This window comes from Oncorhynchus clarkii, chromosome 12 (assembly GCF_045791955.1).
Source record: "Oncorhynchus clarkii lewisi isolate Uvic-CL-2024 chromosome 12, UVic_Ocla_1.0, whole genome shotgun sequence".
In the NCBI taxonomy this organism is placed as follows: Eukaryota; Metazoa; Chordata; class Actinopteri; order Salmoniformes; family Salmonidae; genus Oncorhynchus; species Oncorhynchus clarkii.
In genome coordinates, this window is record NC_092158.1 from 32,173,144 (window position 1) to 32,191,053 (window position 17,910).

At 43.6% G+C, this 17,910-nt stretch overlaps 1 protein-coding gene across 1 annotated transcript; it reads right to left on the reverse strand.

The window, feature by feature from the left end:
* Positions 1-6,625: 6,625 nt before the first annotated feature.
* Positions 6,626-15,148, reverse strand: LOC139423073 (collagenase 3-like). Its single transcript, XM_071174699.1, has 10 exons — positions 15,041-15,148; positions 13,696-13,940; positions 13,166-13,314; positions 8,633-8,761; positions 8,159-8,320; positions 7,848-7,983; positions 7,551-7,684; positions 7,212-7,371; positions 6,976-7,079; positions 6,626-6,762 (listed from the first exon to the last, which is right to left on the reverse strand). Exons 1-10 carry the CDS (start codon positions 15,146-15,148, stop codon positions 6,662-6,664), a joined length of 1,428 nt encoding a protein of 475 aa, XP_071030800.1. The 3' UTR covers positions 6,626-6,661.
* Between the last annotated feature and the right edge of the window lie 2,762 nt (positions 15,149-17,910).

Genomic DNA, 17,910 nt, shown 5'->3' on the forward strand with positions numbered 1-17,910 from the left:
GGAACACTGATGACATCTCTGCACTCATCAATTAGGCAAATGCTCCTTGGTGCTTTACGCACATGAAGCATCATTCTTGGCTCACTGATATACAGTTATTATGACTGATGTGTAGCCTATAGACTCATCACTTATAATTGTCTAATTGCTTACCTTGCTTAATCAACCATTTCACTTCATAATACATAGGTTACATAGGTTATGTTTTATGCGTTGCCTCTTGTTGACTCTTCTAGAACTGCACTGTCTCTTCTTGAACTGCACTGTTGGTTAAGGGCTTGTAAGTAAGCATTTCACGGTAGTCTACACTTGTTGTGTTCAGCACATTGTCATTACTTTATGTGAACAATTAAAGCTATATCTCTCTTGGTCAGCCGATTGTGTAATGGAGCCTATGAGAATTACCTGTTTGCCAATAACCTAGAACAGACATGAATGGAACATGACGGAAGACGAGCGTGTGTTGTGTAGCCTACCTCCATAGTCATATTGGCTTAGTTGTGATGGTAAGAAGATTTTAACATTTGGCATTGATCAATGCCTACTTACAACACAAACCAAAACGACGAATGCAAATGTTGTATCCCAAAGTCGGATGCATACCAAATTTGGTTAGGGTTAAAAACCTCAAATCAAGTATGAAGAACTTTACTTCTCTCTGTGATCAAACAAATAAAAGCAAGTTAGGTTGGTGTGTTTTAGCTGGCAATTGCCATTAGGGAAGTACGGTATTGCTGGGAATACGTGAGTCAGCTGCTAGATCTGGATTGGAAAACTGGGGGAAATCCTGAATCCCCCAAATGACGTGTAGCTAATCCGACACCCACTCCTACACCAAGAGCCCTGTGATATGCACAACTGTCAATCTAAAGTACTTTAAGTAAGCTTTGAAGGACACGCTAAAGTACAAGAATAGCCAGAGGTGAGAGAGGTTTCTCTGCAAATGTTTACTTTACTCATGCCCAGACAGGCAAGACTCAGGATGCGTTACCATTATACTGTATGGCTGGCTTCTGACGTCCTGATTACAGCAAATTTGCATACAGCCTCTAACATACAGGATACACACTGAAATTTACACAACATGTAAAAACATTAAAAAAGGATTGAGAAGAAAATAATTATATTGTTCGCTTATTATTTAAAGTTGCGGGTTAATTAAATCCAAGCAAGCATTCAGAAGTATTCCAAAATCTGGATAAATCACAGTGGAATATTTTCTTGTGGGAGAAACTTGTTCAACCAATCAAGGTTATTTATTAACCTTTTTTACATCAGCAGATGTCACAAAGTGCTATACAGAAACCCAGCCTAAAACTTCAAACAGCAAGCAATGCACATGTAGAAGCATGATGGCTAGGAAAAACTCCCTAGAAAGGCCAGAACATAGGAAGAAATCTAGAGAGGAACCAGGCTCTGAGGGGTGGCCAGTCCTCTTCTGGCTGTGCCAGGTGGAGATTTTAAGAGTACATGGCCAGATTGTTCTTCAAGATGTTCAAACGTTCATAGATGACCAGCAGGGTCAAAAAACAATCACAGTGATTGTAGAGGGTGCAACTGGTCAGTACCTCAGGTATAAATGTCAGTTGGCTTTTCATAGCCAAGCATTCAGAGGTCGAGACAACAGGTGTGGTAGAGAGAGAGTCTAAAATAGCAGGTCTGATACAAGGTAGCATGTCCGGTGAACAGGGCAGGATTCCCTAGCCACAGGCAGAACAGGAGCAGCAGCACGACCAGGTGGACTGGGGACAGCCAGGTGTCATCAAGCCAGGTAGTCCTGAGGCATGATCCTAAAGCTCAGGTCCTCCAGGAGGGGAGGGAGAGAATTAGGGAGCATACTTAAATTCACACAGGACACCAGATAAGACAGGAGAATTACACCAGATATAACAGACTGACCCTACCCCCCCCCCCGGCACATAGACTATTGCAGAATAGATACTGGAGACTGAGACGGGTGGGTCGGAGGACACTGTGGCCCCGTCCGCCGGACAGGGCCAACGAGGCAGGTTATAACCCTACCCACTTTGCCAAAGCACAGCCCCCACACCACTAGAAGGATATCAACCGACCACCAACTTACTACCCTGAGACAAGGCTGAGTATAGCCCACAAATATTTCCTCCACCGCACAAGCCCGAGGGGGCGCAAAACCGAACAGAAAGATCACATCTGTGACTTAACCCACTCAAGTAACGCACCTCTCCTAGGGCCAGCATGAAAGAGCACTAGTAAGCCAGTGACTCAGCCCCCGTAGTAGGGTCAGAGGCAGAGAATCCCAGTGGAGAGAGGGGAGCCACCCAGTCAGAGACAGCAAGGGCAGTTCATCGCTCCAGTGACTTGCCGTTCACCTTCGCACCCCTGGGTCAGACGACACTCAATCATAGGACCTACTGAAGAGATGTCTTCAGTAAAGACTTTGAGGTCCAGACCGAGTCTGCGTCTCACATGGATAGGCAGACCATTCCATAAAAATGGATCTCTGTTGGAGAACGTTCTTCCTCCAGCTGTTTGCTTATAAATTCTAGGGACTATAAGGAGTCCTGTGTCTTGTGACCGTAGTGTACGTGTACAGTAGGTATGTACGGCAGGACCAAATCAGAGATTTAGGTGGTAGTAAGCCCATGTAATGCTTTGTAGGTTAGCAGTAAAACCTTGAAATCAGCCCTAGCCATAACAGGAAGCCAATGTCGAGAGGCTAGCACTGGAGAAATATGGTTCTAGTCAGAATTCTAGCAGCTGTGTTTAGCACTAACTGAAGATAATTTAGTGCTTTATCTGGGTAGCAGGAGAGTATAACATTGCAGTAGTCTAATCTAGAAGTGACAAAAGCATGGATTAGCTTTTCTGCATAATTTTTTTCAGATTTTTGCAATGTTACTAAATTGAAATGTCCTTGAAATATTCTTGATTATGTTCATCAAAAGAAAGATCAGGGTCCAGAGTAATGCTGAGGTCCTGCATAGTTTTATTTGAGACGACTGAACAACCATCAAGATTAATTGTCAGATCCAACAGCAGATCTCTTTGTTTCTTGGGACCTAGAACTAGCATCTCTGTTTTGTCCGAGTTTAAAAGTAAAACATTTGCCACCATCCACTTCCTAATGTCTGAAACACAGGCTTCCAGGGTAGGCAATATTGAGGCTTCACTTAACCTACTGTAAGTAACTGCCCAGATTAGTGCAGTGTGTTTATTTTGAGTTCAAAGAGCGGAAACAGGGAATTAGGCAATTCTAAAAACTTAATTGACATTTCTTTTAAGGCAGGATCATTGCCCCAATGCCTTGCAACTGCGTCGTCACGATGCCTCATACTGATGTGACAACAGATAACCTGTTTCTAACGTTTTGTAACATATAATTGTTATCTGTGCAACACTTACCTCTGATTTTGTCCTGCGTCACTGGACTATAATGTGGGTTTGACCAAGCAAAGCAGTACATGGAGTTGGAGATTCATACCTTATTTTCTCTAGCCTGGGGACTGCCACGTAAGTTCATGGTTTCTTTCCACTGCTCATACTCATTGGTCTTTGTATTTTATTACAAGAGGACATTGTTTCATATGGCCATAGCGGTTCTGAGTTTTGTCATAAAAATTGTAGTATGGAAATAATCAAAGACATAGCAGTCTAGGCTGATCAGATCAAAGCCACACACCATATAATGTACTTCAATACTTTGCGGTATACTGAATCAGTGTGCTGCATGCATGAAATTGAAATGGGTATGCCACAGTGTTTCTTCATTGTTATTCTCCATCTATCTTATTATATGATCAATTCCATTTGTTATGCTTTCATGTACCCTAATATAGATACATTACACAGCCAAAAGTATGTGGACACCTACTCCTTAGACATCTCGTTTCAAAATCATGGGCATTAATATGGATTTGGTCCCCCCTTTGCTGATACAACTGCCTCCACTCTTCTGGGAAGGCTTTCCACTAGATGTTGGAACCTTGCTGTGGGGACTTGCATCCATTCAGCCACAAGACCATTAGTGAGGTCGGGCACTGATGTTGGGTGCTTATGCCTGGCTCGCAGTCGGCTATCCAATTCATCCCAAAGGTGTTTGATGGGGTTGAGGTCAGGGCTCTGTGCAGGCCAGTCAAGTTCTTTCACACCGATCTCGACAAACCATTTGTGTATGGACTTAGCTTTGTGCCTGGGGGCATTGTCATGCTGTAACAGGATAGGGCCTTCCCCAAACTATTGCCACTAAATTGGAAGCACAGAATAATCTAGAATGTCATTGATGCTGTAACGATACGATTTCTCTTCACTGGCACCAAGGGGCCTTGTCCGAAAGTTGAAAAACAGCCCCAGACCATTATTCCTCATCCACCAAACTTTACAGTTGACACTATGCATTAGAGCAGGTAGCATTCTCCTGGCATCCACTAAACCCAGAATCGTCTGTCGGACTGCCAGATGGTGAAGCGTGATGCATCACTCCAGAGAATGCGTTTCCACTGCTCCAGAGTCCAATGGCGCTTTGAGCTTTACACCAGTCCAGCCGACGCTTGGCATTGCGCATGGTGATCTTTGGCTTGTGTGCGGCAGCTCGGCCATGGAAACCCATTTCAATGAAGCTCCCGACAAACAGTTATAGTGCTGACATTGCTTCCAGTGGCATTTTGGAACACGGTAGTGAGTGTTGCAACTGAGGACAGGCAATTTTTATGCGCTTCAGCAGTCCCGTTCTGTGAGCTTGTGTGGCCTACCATGTTGCGGCTGAGCCGTTGTTGCTCCAAGATGTATCCACTTCACAATAACATCACCAACAGTTGACCGTGGCAGCTCTAACAGGGCAGAAATTTGACGAATTGACTTGTTGGAAAGGTGGCATCAAATGACGGTGCCATGTTGAAAGTCACTGAACTCTTCAGTATGGGCCAATCTACTGCCAACGTTTGTCTATGGAGATTGTATAGCTGTGTGCTCAATTTGATACACCTGTCAGAAACGGGTCTATCTGAAATAGCCAAATCCACTCATTTGAAGGGATGTCCACATGTTGGTTGTATATTTGTTTAAGTTAATTGTTTGGTAAAGTTGTCTTAGGTTTCATCAGAAAAGGGTTCAAATTAACATCTATGCTTCATAATGTTTCCACCATAAGTCCACCATAGTTCTGTATACTTCTGTATACTTCTGGTCCCTTTTTGGACACTGTGTTAGCTAACCTCCAGACGAGGTTCAATGCCATACAACTCTCCTTCCGTGGCCTCCAACTACTCTTAAACGCATGTAAAACTAAATGCATGCTATTCAGCCTATCACTGCCCGCACCTGCTCGCCCGTCCAGCATCACTACTCTGCACGGCTCTGACTTAGAATACGTGGACAACTACAAATACCTAGGTGTCTGGTTAGACTGTAAACTCTCTTTCCAGACTCACATTAAGCATCTCCAATCCAAAATTAAATCTATAATTGGCTTCCTATATCGCAACAAAGCATCCTTCAATCATGCTGCCAAACATACCCTCGTAAAACTGACCATCCTACCGATCCTCGACTTCGGTGATGTCATCTATAAAATAGCCTCCAACACTCAACAAATTGAGTGCAGTCTATCACGGTGCCATCTGTTTTGTCACCAAAGCCCCATACACTACCCACCATTGCGACCTGTACGCTCTCGTTGGTTGGTCCTCGCTTCGTACTCGTCGCCAAACCCACTGGCTACAGGTTATCTACAAGTCTCTGTTAGGTAAAGCCCTGCCTTATCTCAGCTCACTGGTCACCACAACAGCACCCACTCGTAGCACGCGCTCCAGCAGGTATATCTCACTGGTCAACCCCAAAGCCAATTCCTCGTTTGGTCGTCTTTCCTTCCAGTTCTTTGCTGCCAATGACTGGAACGTACTACAAAAATCACTGAAGCTGGAGACTCATATCTTCCTCACTAGCTTTAAGCACCAGCTGTCAGAGAAGCTCACAGATCACTGCACCTGTACATAGCCCATCTGTAAACAGCCCATTTACCTATCTCATCCCCATACAGTATTTATTTATCATGCTTCTTTGTACCCCAGTGTCTCTACTTGCACATTCATATTCTGCACATCTACCATTCCAGTGTTTAATTGCTATATTGTAATTACTTCGCCACCATGGCCTATTTATTGCCTTAACTCCCTTATCCTACCTCATTTGCACTCACTGTATATAGACTTTTTGTTTTCTTTTTTTCGACTGTATGTTTTGTTTATTCCATGTGTAACTCTGTGTTGTTGTATGTGTCAAATAGCTATGCTTTATCTTGGCCAGGTCGCAGTTGTAAATGAGAACTTGTTTTCAACTAGCCTACCTGGTTAAATAAAGGTGAAATAAAAAATAAATAGTAAAAGCCAAAAACAAAGAATCACAAAAACTTGGAATTTATTTGAATATGCAACATATACAAATATGTTCGTCCTTTATTTAATATACATTCATGTTTTCAGATTATTTAGTCAAGAAAAATATAAAATAATTTAGATACATAAATATATATTTAAATAGATATATGGCAATAATATTTCTGAGAAAACAAATCTGTAAAATCTCCCAAAAATACAACAACTTCATGTTTGAAACAACTTTGTAATTTGGCTAAATTCATAATTGTTCACGGCTGCTTCTTAAGCGTTTCATCATGGTCGATGGTCTAACAAGGCAGGAAGTAGTTGTTTCCTAGCACGCGGAACTGTCTTCTGGTCCTCATGTTGTATTCAAATACGTAGGGGCCACTATAGAGGTAGGTGAAGCCTAAAAAACATATAGGGTAGAGAGGTTAGCGACATGCCACACTGACAAACTATCAATGCTCAAGAAAATCTAAAATATGACTTAAAAGGACTATTAAGGGGATTTTCTTATATTCAATGAATACTTTAGAAGGTAGGAAATAATATTTTGTATATTTACGTCTCCTTGGCTTGTAATGCACAGTTGTGTGCTTAGATGCTGTATCACACTCACCTCGGACTTGGAAGGCTGCAGTCACTTTGCTTGTCATGCCTGGGAACTGTTCATCCACACGCTTGGGGAAACCTCTGTCCATGCTTTTCATTTCCTCATCGTAACTACGGTAACAGCAATATTAGTGAGATTGTGATACTCTTGACATAAATATACAGTATAATGGCAACATACAGTACATAGAAAAAGTGACCAAAAATTACATTGCTTGTATTGATATACTATACTCCACTAACCTGTAGTAGTTGTCGCCAACAAAGAACAAGGTCTTGCGAGAATGTTCATCGTACAAGGCGGCGTCAACTTTCTTCACGGTCCTGGGCAGACCCAAGCTCTTCAGGTTTCTGGGATAGCCGGGGACGATGTCATAGCCATAGAGAGCCCAGACCTGATGATCTGCAGGGACAGAGAGAGTATTACTGAGATTTGACTCCAATAAACAGCTCAATGCATTCACACAGTATTCATTACAGGCAAAGAGTGAGGCTAGCACTGATATGGCTGTAGCCTCCACAGTTGTTGTCTAGACACCATGTGGAGACTACAGCCATACAAGGGCTAATTTGAGGCAATACCTTTAAAGAGGAACACTCTGTCAGATAGCTGGCTCTCATAAGCAGCATTGATGTTGTCGGGGAGTTCAGGCCAGAAAGTCTTGATGAGGTTCTGATGTGGTTTGCTGCTCTGAGGGTAAATACGCCAGAAGAACCTAAAGATGAAGGGAAGTCATCAGAACGTTAGAGCTCTGGATCACAGATTAAAAGGCAACCATTTTGTTTCTCTGGGAAACAGTGTCATTCATTGACTGTGTCTGAGCTGTAGGTTACCATAAGTCACTGAACATCTGATCTAGGCTACATGATGTGCTGTACCTGCCCTTGAAGAACATCTTCTCCCCACGCAGAGTGGTGACAGCATCCAGGACCAGGGTGGGGTCACAGGCATCAGGGGTGGAAACAGGTGTAGGGTCGGGCTTATCTGGGTTGGGGTTAACATCTGGGTTTGGGCCTGGAGGACACAGATACTCATTAGTTCCGGTTCCAATATTGGAAAGTCTCATAAAATGTGTTACTTGGAGATTTTTAGCATGAGCCTTTTTGTTAGTCAGTCAAAAGAAGTGGAATACAGCAATATAAATGTAAATCAAACAGGTCAGAAAGAGAAAAGATAATTTAATACTGACCGTATATGTACTGGATACCGGTGACATCATCACGAGGCAGAGAGAAGGTGCTGGGCTCTGTGTAGCTGTACACTGGGAACATCAGCGCTCCAGGGTCGTTGGAGTGGCTGAGACCCAGGGAATGGCCAAACTCATGGGCAGCCACCAAGAACAGGTTGTACCCTATATGATGAAAATATATAATTCTTCTACTCTGTTGTGGACATTTTCATGACATTTACATTTTGGCAAACGCTTTTAACCAGAGCGACTTACAAAAGCTATTAGGATTAAGTGCCTTGTTCAAGGGCACATTGATATATCTTTCACCTAGTCGACTTGGTTATTCAAATCAGCAACCTTTCTGTTACTGACCCAATGCTCTTAACCCCTCGGCTACCTGACACTTCACCCAGGATTGTCCTACATTTGAAACAGGGTAATGTAGTAAATTAAGTTATGTTCCACATTTATTGTTGTGATAGAGGTTCTCACCTCTGGTTGAGCTGAATGTGAAGTACTCGTCATCATCAAAATGAGCATCTCCTCCAATGTCAGCGCCGGGGGAGAAGGCATGGGCCAGGGTGCCTTCAGGGCCATCGAAGGGGTAGAAATCACCATGATCTACACAGACAGGAGAAATAATAGTATGAGCCATCAGAGATGAGGACAAATGCATACTGTATAATTTTTTTATTTTTATTTATGTTAGTTTCTCAAACCGATGCCCAATGTAATAAGGCAAAGTGACTCTAATTAACACTCTTTCAACTCGTCAAACTGTAGACAGATTACAGTGAGGGGGACAAGCAGTGATCTGATACTGATGTCATGTGTTTTTTTTTTTACGAGTGGTGGTGATGTTGGTTATGTAAGTGGGAAGGGCGTAGGGTGCACCTCTGTTTCAAAGCTTTTTGTCAGGGAATACTGTAATAATGTCTGAATATACCTGCACTGTGCTCTGACAGGAGGAATGTAAAGAGTGGATCCTCCACAGGTACTATATCTCCCGCTCTCCCTTTCTAACCCTGCTACTCAAACATTCTGAGAGCTTTAAGTGTCCATCTTTCATGTTTCAGTTTTGAAGACCCAATTCAGCCTCCCTAGCACCTCAGTTATCACCTGATTTACCCCACAAAAGTTGCATTTTAGTAGATGGTGCAGGGCTCCTAATTACATGGAACAAGTTGGGGGGGTTTGGCCTTTCCACTATTGCTCCTCTGTTGTTGCCATAAGCAAGGGGGAGGCCAATGATATCAGAGTGCAACCACCAGACCAACTGAATTTAGCAATTGTGTAAAAAATAACACTATTTTGTTTTTTCACCCTTAAGTGTGTGTACTTTACTCAGTGGTGTAAAGTACTTAAGTAAAAATACTTTAAAGTACTACTTAAGTTGTTTTTTGGGGTACCTGTACTCTACTTATATTTTATATCTACTTCACTACATTCCTAAAGAAAATGTACTTTTTACTCCATACATTTTCCTGACACCCAAAAGTACTCATTACATTTTGAATGTCTAACAGGACAGGAAAATGGTCAAATTTGCACACTTATCAACAGAACATCCCTGGTCATCTCTATTGCCTCTGATCTGGTGGACTCACTAAACACTGCTTCTTTTGTCCGAGTGTTGGAGTGTGCCCCTGGTTATCAGTGAATAAATGGTGCCATCTAGTTTGTTTAAAATAGAGAATTTGAAATTATTTAAACTTTTACTTTCAATACTTAAGTATATTTGAGCAATTACATATACTTTTGATACTTAAGTATATTCAAAACCAAATACTTTTAGACTTTTAAAGTAGTATTTTACTGGATGGCTTTCACTTTTACTTGAGTAATTGTCTCTTAAGGTATCTTAACTTTTTAACTTTTACTCAAAGTCAACGACTGACTTTACTAATTATACTTGGAATGATGTTTTTCAACAAAGAAATTAAAATATATATATATAAACTCAGCAAAAAATTTAACATCCCTTTTTCAGGGCCCTGTCTTTCAAAGATAATTAGTACAAATCCAAATAACTTCACAGATCTTCATTGTAAAGGGGTTAAACACATGCTTGTTCAATGAACCATAAACAATTAAAGAACATGCACCTGTGGAACTGTCATTAAGACACGAACAGCTTACAGATGGTAGGCAATTAAGGTCACAGTTCTGAAAACTTAGGACACTAAAGAGGCCTTTCTACTGACTCTGAAAAACACCAAAAGAAAGATGCCCAGGGTCCCTGCACATCTGCGTGAACACGCCTTAGGCATGCTGCAAGGAGGCATGAGGACTGCAGATGTGGCCAGGGCAATAAATTGCAATGTCCGTACTGTGAGACACCTAAGACAGCGCTACAGGGAGACAGGACGGACAGCTGATTTTCCTCGCAGTGGCAGACCACGTGTAACACCTGCACAGGATCGGCACATCCGAACATCACACCTGTGGGACAGGTACAGGATGGCAACAACAACTGCCTGAGTTACAACAGGAACACACAGTCCCTCCATCAGTGCTCAGACTGTCCGCAATAGGCTGAGAGAGTCTGGACTGAGGGCTTGTAGGCCTGTTGTAAGGCAGGTCCTCACCAGACATCCCCAGCAACAATGTTGCCTATGGGCACAAACCCACCGTCGCTGGACCAGACAGGACTGGCAAAAGTGCTCTTCACTGACGAGTCGCGGTTTTGTTTTCCCAGGGGTAATGGTCGGATTCGCGCTTATCGTCGAAGGAATGAGCATTACACCGAGGCCTGTACTCTGGAGCGGGATCAATTTGGAGGTGGAGGGTCCGTCATGGTCTGGGGCAGTGTGTCATAGCATCATCGGCCTGAGCTTGTTGTCATTGCAGGCAATCTCAACGCTGTGCATTACAGGGAAGACATCCTCCTCCCTCATGTGGTACCCTTCCTGCAGGCTCATCCTGACATGACCCTCCAGCATGACAATGCCACCAGCCATACTGCTCGTTCTGTGTGTGACTTCCTGCAAGACAGGAATGTCAGTGTTCTGCCATGGCCAGCAAAGAGCCTGGATCTCAATCCCATTGAGCACATCTGGGACCTGTTGGATCGGAGGGTGAGTGCTAGGGCCATTCCCCCCAGAAATGTCTGGGAACTTGCAGGTGCCTTGGTGGAAGAGTGGGGTAACATCTCACAGCAAGAACTGGCTAATCTGGCACAGTCCATGAGGAGGAGATGCACTGCAGTAGTTAATGCAGCGGGTGGCCACACCAGATACTGATTGTTACTTTTGATTTTGACCCCCACTTTGTTCAGGGACACATGAATAGGAAATATAGTAAAGACTTTGACAAGGTTATAAATAATGATTTTTAATTGAAATAATTGTGTCCTTCAAACTTTGCTTTCGTCAAAGAATCCACCGTTTTCAGCATTTACAGTCTTGCAGATCTTTGGCATTCTAGTTGTCAATTTATTGAGGTAATCTGAAGATATTTCACCCCATGCTTCCTGAAGCACCTCCCACATGTTGGATTGGCTTGATGGGCTCTGCTTATGTACCATACGGTCAAGCTGTTCCCACAACACCTCAATAGGGTTGAGATCCGGTGACTGTGCTGGCCACTCCATTATAGACAGAATACCAGCTGACTGCTTCTTCCCTAAATAGTTCTTTCATATTTTGGAGCTGTGCTTTGAGTCCTTGTCCTGTTGTAGGAGGATATTGGCTCCAATTAAGCACTGTCCACAGAGTATGGCATGGCATTGCAAAATGGAGTGATAACCTTCCTTCTTCAAGATCCCTTTTACCCTGTACAATCTCCCCCTTTACCACCAACAAAGCACCTCCATACCATCACATTGTCTCCATCATGCTTGACAGATAGCATCAAGCACTCCTCCAGCATCTTTTCATTTTTTATGCCTCTCACTAATGTTCTTCTTTGTGATCCGAACACCTCAAACTTAGATTTGTCTGTCATTAACACTTTTTTCCAATCTTCCTCTGTCCAGTGTCTGTGTTCCTTTGCCCAACATATTATTTTATTTTTATTGGCCATTCTGAGATGTCTTTTTCTTTGTAACTCTGCCTAGAAGGCCAGCATCCCGGAGTCACCTCTTCACTGTTGTCGTTGACTGGTGTTTTGTGGGTACTATTTAATGAAGCTGCCAGTTGAGGACTTGTGAACAGGTTTTTAGAAATGTTTGCAAATGTATTAAACATAAACTGAAATACCACATTACCATAAGTATTCAGACCTTTAACTCAGTACTTTGTTTAAGCACCTTTTGGCAGCAATTACAGTTAATTATTTATGTTTCTCAAACTAGACACTAATGTACTTTCTTGGCAATTTCTCGCATGAAATAGCCTTAATTTCTCAGAACAAGAATATACTGATGAGTTTCAGAAGAAAGTTCTTTGTTTCTGGCCATTTTGAGCCTGTAATCGAACCCAGAAATCCTGATGCTCCAGACACTCAAGTAGTCTAAAGAAGGCCAGTTGTATTGCTTCTTTAATCACCACACCAGTTTTCAGCTGTGCTAACATAATTGCAAAAAGGTTTTCTAAAACTTGGATTAGCTAACACAACGTGCCATTGGAACACAGGAGTGATGGTTGCTGATAATGGGCCTCTGTACGCCTATGTAGATATTCCATATATAATCAGCCGTTTCCAGCTACAGTAGTCATTTACAACATTTACAATGTCTACACTGTATTTCTGATCAATTTGATGTTATTTTAATGGACAAAAAAATTGGCTTTTCTTTCAAAAACAAGTACATTTGTAAGTGACCCCAAACCTTTGAAAGGTAGTGTATATATGGAGTGGATCTTTAAATGTATACATTCTTAGTGTATATGTACAGCATGACATGTTGGTGCATCAGACCTATTGTATTTTACCAATATTATTGTTATAATAGGTTATTAGTAGCTTTGACAAACATTCAGAATCCCATCCAATTAATTCCAGGTTACACTTTCTAAATATTGAATGAATTCTGTTTCAGTTGGTCATATTAACATTGTGTTAGGTAAGATAAAAGTTTCTTACTTCTGTTGCCGAAGGAGATCATGATGTCAGCGGTGCCGCGGTAGATACGGGTGAACCTTAGGGGGGAGACCTTGGCCCACACCTGTAGTGCTCTCTCTATGGAGTTGTCCACCTCAGCCACAGACATGTCAGGAGTGTAGTTCTCAATTCTGAAAAAGACAATACACCAACAGTCAACATTAGAAAAATATTTCTCAATGTAGAATTTTTTGGGGGGTTTGTTAAGCAAACCCTGACTTTGGCCTATCACTCACAGTGTCTCTGTGTATAATTTGATGTTTGCAAATACAAAACCTTTATGATTGACACATTTACATTTTGTTTTACATTTGAGTCATTTAGCAGATGCTCTTATCCAGAGCGACCTACCGTGGTGAGTGCAACAAACAGTTTGGTGTAGTTTAGTGTATTTCTCAAAGTTTACAGACAACCTAATTGGTACTGCAACTAACTAAATGTTAACATTACAAACCCTATTTTTGCTTAGTATCAATTCACCATGGTCAACTTGTTTTTCTCACTCCTCTCACCTGTAGGTAAGCTGGTTTGTTGGCCACTTAAGGTTATCGAAGGTGGTGAATCGGCCGAGTTGGACGTCAGGTAACCCGCAGCGTGGCTTCTTCATCATCTTTACGGTCTCAGCGTCCAAGGTTCCTGTCACCTTGAGGCCAAAGAACCTCTGCATCTCGCTGACTTTCCTGCTCCGCTGGCTGGGCCCCCGTCTGAACATTGGACCCGTCTCCTCCGTCAGGTTAAAGAACTTCTTCAGGTATGTCTACAGAAAACACAGCAAGCATGATGTTATAATGATAGTACCATTTACTACAGTGTTATGAATATAATATAACACATTCAACCTGACTGAGCCATATGAAGTTACATGAACACATCTGGTCCATCATATTTTCAGTTGTAAAACCCATAAAGACCTTCCTTCCAAAATATTTGACAATAATCATACATCTGCAAGGGCTTCATCTTCTTCAGTAGGTGGCAATATTGGCAAAGAGTAAACCACTATTGCCAGGTTGACTAGTAGTAAGCACAGATTGAAAGTCTTCATGATGCTTCTTTCTTGAGAGGTTCTTGTTTGTGTGGTGTGTGGCCAGGGGATGTCTTATATACGCTTAAAGCATGGGAAGTTGAGCAATGTCTCAGGTGAGTAATAACTGTCAAAACCCTCTCCATCAAACAAGAGGAAGGAAATCAAGGTGATGACATCACCAAATACATTTTCCACAACAAAGGAATTATGACAAAGACAAAAACCCTGCCTTCATCTACTATATTTACACATTGTCATATTTGTCATTTGTCATTGATTGTTATGGTAATCATGTTATATCCCAATGAAGTGTGTACTTTTTATCACTACATCTAACTGTTCATTATGTACTATAATTTGGAGGAAAAAATACCCTCAAATTGATTCAGACACAAAAATCAAATCAATAGTCAAATCAGCTAAATTATCAGACCTCAGGATAAGACCAAGATGCAGACAAAGTTCAAAGTGACAAATGTTCATTTTCGAAACAGGGGGAAGATAAACAGGTCAAGGGCAGGTGGAGGTCAGTAATCCAGGGCAGTCCGTAAGGTACAGAATGGCAGGCAGGCTCAGGGTCAGGGCAGGCCGAATGGTCAAAAACCCGGGAGAACTAGAAAACAGGAACTAACAAGAGAGTACGTGAAAAAACGCTGGTAGGCTTGATGAGACAAAATGAACTGGCAACAGACAGATAACACAGGTATAAATGCACCGGGGATAATGGGGAAGATGGGTGACATCTGGAGGGGGGTGGAGACAAGCACCAAGATAGGTGAAACAGATCAGGGTGTGACAGTAGCAACCTGGTGTCCTACCTGGGTGCATACCTGATTGACCAATACCTGATTGACCGGGGTGCCAGCGGTGGAACTCAGCGATGATGCCTGGGTCCAGGATGTCCCTAGCGGGGATCCAGCACCTCTCCTTCGGGCCATAACCCTCCCAGTCAACCAGGTACTGGAATCCCCTGCCCCGCGGTCAAACCTTCAGGAGGCGCCTCACCGTGTACGCTAGTTGGCCGTTGATGAGACGGAGGAGAGGGGTGGGCCTGGAAACAGGAGACAAAGTGCTGTGAGACACAGGTTTAATCCTAGACACATGAAAAGTGGAATGTATACAGAGGGTGTGGGGCAGCAGAAAATGAACAGCAGGGAGGCTAAGAATCTTGGAGATGGGGAAAGGGCCCGAGGGGCAGATCCCTAGTGAAAAGCCAGTGGTGGTCTGCCTGTCATCGATACCTGGAAGTAGTCTTGAGAAGAGCCAACCGAGCTCTCTTCCAGGTCCGGCAACAGCAGCGGACGAACATCTGGGCAGAGGGTATGCCGACCTCTTCCTCTGGGAAGATCGGGGGCAGATATCCCAGGGAACACTCAAACGGCGAGAGACCAGTGACAGAGTAGGGGAGGGTGTTGCGGGCATACTCAACCTAGATGAGTTGCTGGCTTCAGGTGGTGGTTTTGGCAGAGACAAGGCAGCGATGAGTTTTCTCCAGGTCCAGATTGGCTCGCTCCGACTGGCCGTTAGACAGGGGTGGAACTCGGAGGACAGGTTGTCCGACGACCCGATGAGCGTGCAGAAGGCCTTCCACCTGGGATGAGAACTGAAGACCCCGGTCAGAGACCATGTCCACTGGGAGTCCATGGATCTGGAAGATGTGCTGCACCGTGAGCTGTCTCTTTGGCAGAGGGTAGCTTGAGGAGAGGAATGAAACAGGCGGCCTTGGAAAACCAGTCCACTACTGTAAGGATGATGGTGTTGCCATCAGATGGGGGAAGTCCAGCCACAAAGTCCAGGGATATGTGTGACCAAGGACGATGAGTGACAGGAAGTGGTTGAAGGAGAACAGCCAGAGCTGAGCTTGCCAAGGAGTTTTATTCTGCACACAGATCGTGCAGGCGTCGACGAACGCGGACACACGTCAGGGACCATGGTAGGCCACCAAAAGCATTGTCGTATATAGGCCAGGGTCCGACGGGAGCCCGGGTGGCAGATACTGAGGGGAACCCGGGCGGTAGGAAAGGGAGAAGTTAAACTGGGTGAAAAGCATATAAAATGAGTAAAACAGTATGCAAACTTTATTAACGTGACTAGTGTTCTATTTAAAGTGACCAGTGATTCCATGTCTCTCTACATAGGGCAGCAGCCTCTAAGGTGCAGGGTAGAGCAACCGCGTGGTAGCCTGCTAGTGATGGCTATTTAAAAGTCTGATGGCCTTGAGATAGAAGCTGTTTTTCAGTCTCTCGGTCCCAGCTTTGATGCACCTGTGCTGACCTCGCCTTCTGGATGATAGCAGAGTGAACAGGTCATGGCTCGGGTGGTTCAAATCAAAATAAATCAAGTGTAGACCTTACCGTGAAATGCTTACTTATAAGCCCTTAACTCTTCTTGAACTGCACTGTTGGTTAAGAAAATATTTACCAAATAGACTAAAGTAAAAATATAAGAAAAAGTAACAATAAGAATAACAATAACGAGGCTATATACAGGGGTACCGAGTCAGTGTGCGGGGGTACAGGTTAGTTGAGATAATTTGTACATGTAGGTAGAGGTGACGTGACTATGCATAGATATGTGACATGCTGGTAGAAATTTGGTAAAACTGATTTAGTTTGCCTGCATTAAAGTCCCCGGCCTCTAGAAGTGCCGCTTCTGGGTGAGCATTTTCTTCTTTGCTTATGGCCTTATAGAGTTGGTTGAGAGTGGCCTTAGTGCCAGCTTCGTTCTGTGGTGGTAAATAGACAGCTACGAATAATATAGATGAGAACTCTCTTGGTAGATAGTGTGGTCTACAGCTTATCATAAGGTACTCTACTTCAGGCGAGCAATACCTCAAGATTTTTCATTTTAGACATTGCGCACCAGCTGATGTCCTTCATGATCTGTAGGTGTCCTGGAGGGCAGTGTACCCTTGGTGATGCGTTGGGCAGACCTTACCACCCTTTGCAAAGCCCTGTGGTTGCAGGCGGTGCAGTTACCGTGCCAGGCAGTGATCCTGGCCGACAGGATGCCCTCAATTGTACATCTGTAAATGTTTATGAGGGCCTTATGGACCAAGCCAAATGTCTTCAGCCTCCTGATGTTGAAGATGTGCTGTTGGACCTTCTTTACCACACTGTCTGTGTGGGTGGACCATTTCAGATTGTCAGTGATGTGTACGACGAGGAACTTGGAGCTTTTCACTCTCCACTTTAGTCTTGTCGTGTGAATAGGGGGTGTGTTATATTTGTTGTCTCCTGAAGTCCACGATCAGCTTCTTCATTTTGTTGATGTTTTTTTCCTGGCACCACTCCACCAGGGACCTTGTCTGCAAACTTTATGATTGAGTTGCAGGCGTGCGTGGCCACGCAGTCATGGAGGAACAGGGAGTACACGAGGGGGCTGAGCACGCACCCTTGTGGGGCCCCTGTGTTGAGGATCGGCGTAGTGGAGGTGTTGTTTCCTGCCTTCACCACCTGGGGGCAGCCCGTTAGGAAGTCCACACAGTTTCACAGGGCGGGGTTTAGACCCAGGGCCCAAAGCTTAATGTTGAGCTTGGAGGGTACTATGGTGTTAAAGGCTCAGCTATAGTCAATGAACAGCATTCTTACATAAGTATTCCTCCTCTAGATGGGACAGGTCAGTGTGCAGTGCAATGGCGATTGCATCATCTGTGGCTCTGTTGGGGCAGTATGTAAATTGAAGTGGGTCTAGGGTGTCA

What these genes read in the sequence shown, in the direction of transcription:
- LOC139423073 (XM_071174699.1), bottom strand. Translation starts at nt 15,148, where the DNA reads ATGGCCCGAAGGAGAGGTGCTGGATCCCCGCTAGGGACATCCTGGACC. An exon ending in ATCAGGTATTGGTCAATCAG is followed by an intron (nt 13,941 to 15,040) that starts GTATGCACCCAG and finishes TGTTTTCTGTAG; the next exon opens with ACATACCTGAAGAAGTTCTT. An exon ending in CACATTCAGCTCAACCAGAG is followed by an intron (nt 8,321 to 8,632) that starts GTGAGAACCTCT and finishes TTCATCATATAG; the next exon opens with GGTACAACCTGTTCTTGGTG.